Source organism: Cebus imitator, unplaced genomic scaffold (genome assembly GCF_001604975.1).
Source record: "Cebus imitator isolate Cc_AM_T3 unplaced genomic scaffold, Cebus_imitator-1.0 Scaffold729, whole genome shotgun sequence".
Lineage (NCBI taxonomy): Eukaryota > Metazoa > Chordata > Mammalia > Primates > Cebidae > Cebus > Cebus imitator.
This window is the reverse complement of record NW_016108044.1, coordinates 659722-663847: the sequence shown is the minus strand read 5'-3', so window position 1 is coordinate 663847 and position 4126 is coordinate 659722. Positions and strand designations below refer to the sequence as shown.

The window sequence follows — 4126 nt, the reverse complement described above, 5'->3', positions numbered from 1 at the left end:
AAAAAGAAAAGAAAAAGGATGATGTTTGGGAAATTAGACTCCCAGGAAAATGGAAATTCCATCTGCTGCTCACCTGCTCGTTTCTCCTAAAGGGGATATCGGGGTACTCGTGGCCCCATTTCTATGGGGTGGACATTATAAGTAAGACTAGCTGTGGCAAATCTGTTTCTCTGGATACTCCAGCAAGCTGGGAGGGACCATGACCAGAGGGCACAGTTTGGGAGCTGCCCTGCTCTGGGACAACGTTCCTCTCCACATTGGATGAAACTCAGTTCTCCCTGGCCGGGGTCTTGCTAGTCATGGAGTGGTGAGAGTCCAAAGCTGAGGTGTGTGCAGATGGAGGAGGACGGGCAGAGGAGCCTGTGGGTTTTCTGACTCCAGGTCCCCACTCCAGCAAGACAGCGCTGCTCCAGCTTGGCTCAGCAAGTTCCCCCTTGCAGTTTGGGGGTCAAAGTCACAGTTCATTTGTAATAAAATGCTCCTCTGCCTTGTCTGGTCCTCTCTTTGTGTATTTTCCTGGAGGACCTCACAGGGGGTGAGTGACCAAGGAGAACAGGATCTGTGGCTCTGGGAAGCTGGATTCCTGCCATCTCCTGCCAGCACAACTGACAGCTGACATCGCCATGCCAAGGCTATTCAGCACCGCAGGACCCTTTCGCTCTGGTATTGGGGCTTCGGTAAACACTGAGGGAGGTGGAGGTGGCTGGTAGATGCCATTTCCTTCCTGGCTGGTACCTTCGCTGCTTCATCCGGATGCGATCTTGAAGGCTTCTAGCCCGGAGTTGGTCTCCAGCCACAGCCCAGGTCTCTAAGCCACAGCCCAGGCAGCTGAGCAGAGGCACTGCTGGGCTTCCCCTGGTCCCACAGCCTGGCCACCACCTGGACCCGGGGACAGGGAATCCAGATGGAAGGGGCCTGGGAGGCGCATCTTCCCTGCAGTAGCCTCAGGCTCAACCCTAATGCTAGATCCTGGGGTCCCTGGTCCCACTGAGGCAGTGTCTTCCTTGAGGGTCTCTGGGGGACCCTGGGGATTCAGAACCCCACACTGGTCCGGCCTTCACGCTTCCAAAAGGCTGAGATCTGCTCCAAGGTGACCCGTGGCTGGAGGCCCCACTCAGGATCTGGGCTCCCTGGCCGCTGTCTCCTGGCCTGGGGGCTCCCAAACTGGGCACTGGCATCTGGCCTCTGCTCGGGTTCAGCCCAGCTCACCAGGCCTGTGACAGGGGGCCTCCCCTCCCAGGGCTGGGGCCCCCAGAAGGTGCTCCGGGCTGGGACCTCTGGTGGGGTCTGGGGGCCCAAGGAGCTGGGAGCAGAGTGCGGGGCTGAGGGGGCAGGTGGGGCGGTCGCTCGGGCCTCCAGGGCGCCCATCTGGGTGGGAGGCTCAGGGGCCTGGTCCGTCAGCAGGGGGACTGCAGAGCCGTACCAGTCCTCAGAGCGCTCTCGGGGGGTGCCCATGGGCTCGATCCACAGCTCTCCTCCTGGGCGCCACACCAGGGTGGGTGCACGGTGGCCGGGGTCTGGGTGGAGAGCGCGGCGGAACAGGCGTTCAGCCAACACAGCAGTGGTGAGGATGAAGAGCGCAGCCAGGGCGGCCAGGGCCAGCATGATAGGGATGCAGGGCCCGCAGGGCAGCGAGGGCCACGGGGCTGCCTCCCACATGGGAGTCCCCTCCACATGCCCAGAGGGTGACTCTGGAGTCAACAGCATCTGGGAGACACAGGGGTGAGAAGAGGAAGCAAATGAGGCAGAGCGGGCACAACCAAGATGAGAGAGGCAGCAGGTGTCCAGGAAAGCCTGGGAGAGGGGCCGGGCAGGGGGCTCATGTCTGGAATCCCAGCACTTTGAGAGGCCGAGGCGGGAGGATTGCTTGAGCCCAGGAGTTCAAGACCAGCTTGGACAACACAGTGAAACCCCATCTCTACAGATAATTTAAAAACTAGCTGGGTGTGGTGGCTCACATCTGTAGTCCTGGAGGACTACACAGGAAGCCAAAGTGGGAGGATCACTTGAGCCCAGGGGTTCAAGGCTGCAGTGAGCCCAGATTGCGCCACTGTCGTCCAGCCTGGGTGACAGAGCAAGACCCTTTCTCAGAAAAGAAAAAGAACATTCTGGAGAGACAGAGGAGCAAGGGGGACTAGAAAGGGTAGGCGTGAGCCAGGTGGGGCCAGAGGACAGGCAGCCTACCTGGGCGCGCAGCCAGCCCCTCCAGCCTTTCCACAAGCCCCATTTCCAGCCCGGAACCCAGGGTGCCACAGACAAGAAAGGCCTCCAGGGCCTCTTTCCTCCCCACTTGGCCCCCTCAAGTCTTGCTCAGACCTAGAGAGGAAGTGGTGGGTAAAGAAATGAGAACCTCTCCTCCCACCGGCTCCTCCGGGTGTGTGCTCCCCCCATCCCACACCCCCACCACCTCCCACCAGCAGCTCCGCTGGCCCCTTGGGGCTCCTTCGCCCCTCACCACTCTCCTCGGACTTGATCTTGCTCTCATAGGCTCCGTGGAATTTGCTGCTGGGTGGCTGGTCTTCCGGAGGTGGCTTTGCACCCTCCCGGGCTCTCCAGCTTTGCCCAGGCTCGGCCCTGTCTCTCTCTCTCTTGCTTGTCTCTGAGCACCTCCCTCTGTCCCCCACATCCTCCACCTACAGGGGCCTCCTGCACCCCTCAGCTTACCTTGGATCAGTCCCCAGCCTACTCTCCCTCCTGGAACCACTCTTCCTGGTGCCAGACTGGAAGGTGCAGGTTTGGAGGGCGCAGGGTAGTCGCCTTTCAGACGTAGAGGCTGGGCCTCCGATGAGGGCGGAAGGGAGGGTACCGCTTGTTGCTGGGCAACTGTGCCCCAACTTGCCTGCCCCCGGGGAGTGTTTGTTTCCAAAGCAACCCAAGGGGATGTGGTCACTGCGGTGAGGAGGCGTTTCCTGGGGTAGGGTGGGGCTGGAATGGGCAGTGGCTCTGTTGAACTTAGTGTCACCCCATAGCCAGGCCCAGGCCCCAGAACATTCACACAGAAGCTGAGAAAGAGGACACAGGAGACAGGCGTGGTGGCTCATCTCTGTAATCCCAGCATTTTGGGAGAGCAAGGCGGGTGGATCACCTGAGGTCAGGAGTTCGAGACCAGTCTGGCCAACATGGCAAAACTCCATCTGTACTAAAAAATACAAAAATTAGCTGGGTGTGGTGGAGGGCGCCCCTAATCCCAGCTACTCGGAAAGCTGAGGCAGGAGAATCACTTGAACCCGGGACATGGAGGCTGCAATGAGCTGATGGCCGGATGGCCACCACACTCTAGCCTGGGTGAAAGAGCAAGACTCCATCTTAAAAAAACAAACAAACAAAAAAAGGACACAGAGACTCTGGCCCGTACATTCTCAGAGAAACATGGTGCCTCCCCTGCTGCTCCTCCTGGGAGGCTGCCCCGCCCCATCCTACCTTGTCCAATCCATGGTGCCTCCCAGATCTGCTCCTGCCATCCAGCCCCCTCAGACACCCCTTGCTTGGCCAGCTTCCTTCACACTTTTTTTTTAATTTAATTTTTGTTGGGTAGAGATGGGGTCTTGCTATGTTGCCCAGGCTGGTCTTGAGCTCCTGGCCTCAAGAGATCCTCCTGCCTCAACCTCCCAAAGTGCTGGGATTATAGGTGTGAGTCACCACGCTGGCCCTTGCCTCAGACTTTTAATTAACATAAGTCTCTCTCTTCAGACCATTTAGCCTCCATTTTGGTTGGAAATATCAGTGAGGTGAGCTTGGGGAACAAAAATGTCAGGCCTCTGGGAGGAGTCCTGGGTATAAAAACCCCGACCATCCTACCTGCTCCCCATGTCTGTCCCTCTCTCCTGGGGCTGAGGGTGGGAGGAGCCTGGAGCAGTGTGACGAGATGTCATCAGGCTCTGGAGTCCGGGAGATGTTCTGCAATTCTCTAGTTTGACTCACTCACCCACAGATGACAAGAGTAAGGCCTAAAGAAAGGAGGTGACGTGCCCAAAGTCACATGACCAATGTATGTGCGGGTGAGCATGTGTCGGCCGGGACAACAGAAGAATAGACAGAAATAGACAGAAGAAGAATAGACAGAAGTCCCTGGGCTTGGCCAGGGGTGGTGGCTCATACCAGTATTCCCAGCACTTTGGGAGGCCAA

The 4126-nt window shown here is 58.4% G+C and overlaps 1 protein-coding gene across 1 annotated transcript; it reads right to left on the bottom strand.

Moving 5' to 3' along the window:
• Positions 1–6: 6 nt before the first annotated feature.
• CUNH16orf54 (chromosome unknown C16orf54 homolog) lies at positions 7–3885 on the bottom strand. Its single transcript, XM_017519215.2, has 3 exons — positions 3799–3885; positions 2665–3134; positions 7–1707 (listed from the first exon to the last, which is right to left on the bottom strand). The coding sequence occupies exon 3, from the start codon at positions 1705–1707 to the stop codon at positions 1033–1035; it is 675 nt and encodes a 224-aa protein (XP_017374704.1). The 5' UTR covers positions 2665–3134; positions 3799–3885; the 3' UTR covers positions 7–1032.
• Positions 3886–4126: the final 241 nt, after the last annotated feature.

Excerpts from the sequence above, each read along its gene's own strand:
- CUNH16orf54 (XM_017519215.2), bottom strand. The coding sequence starts at position 1,707 with ATGCTGTTGACTCCAGAGTCACCCTCTGGGCATGTGGAGGGGACTCCC.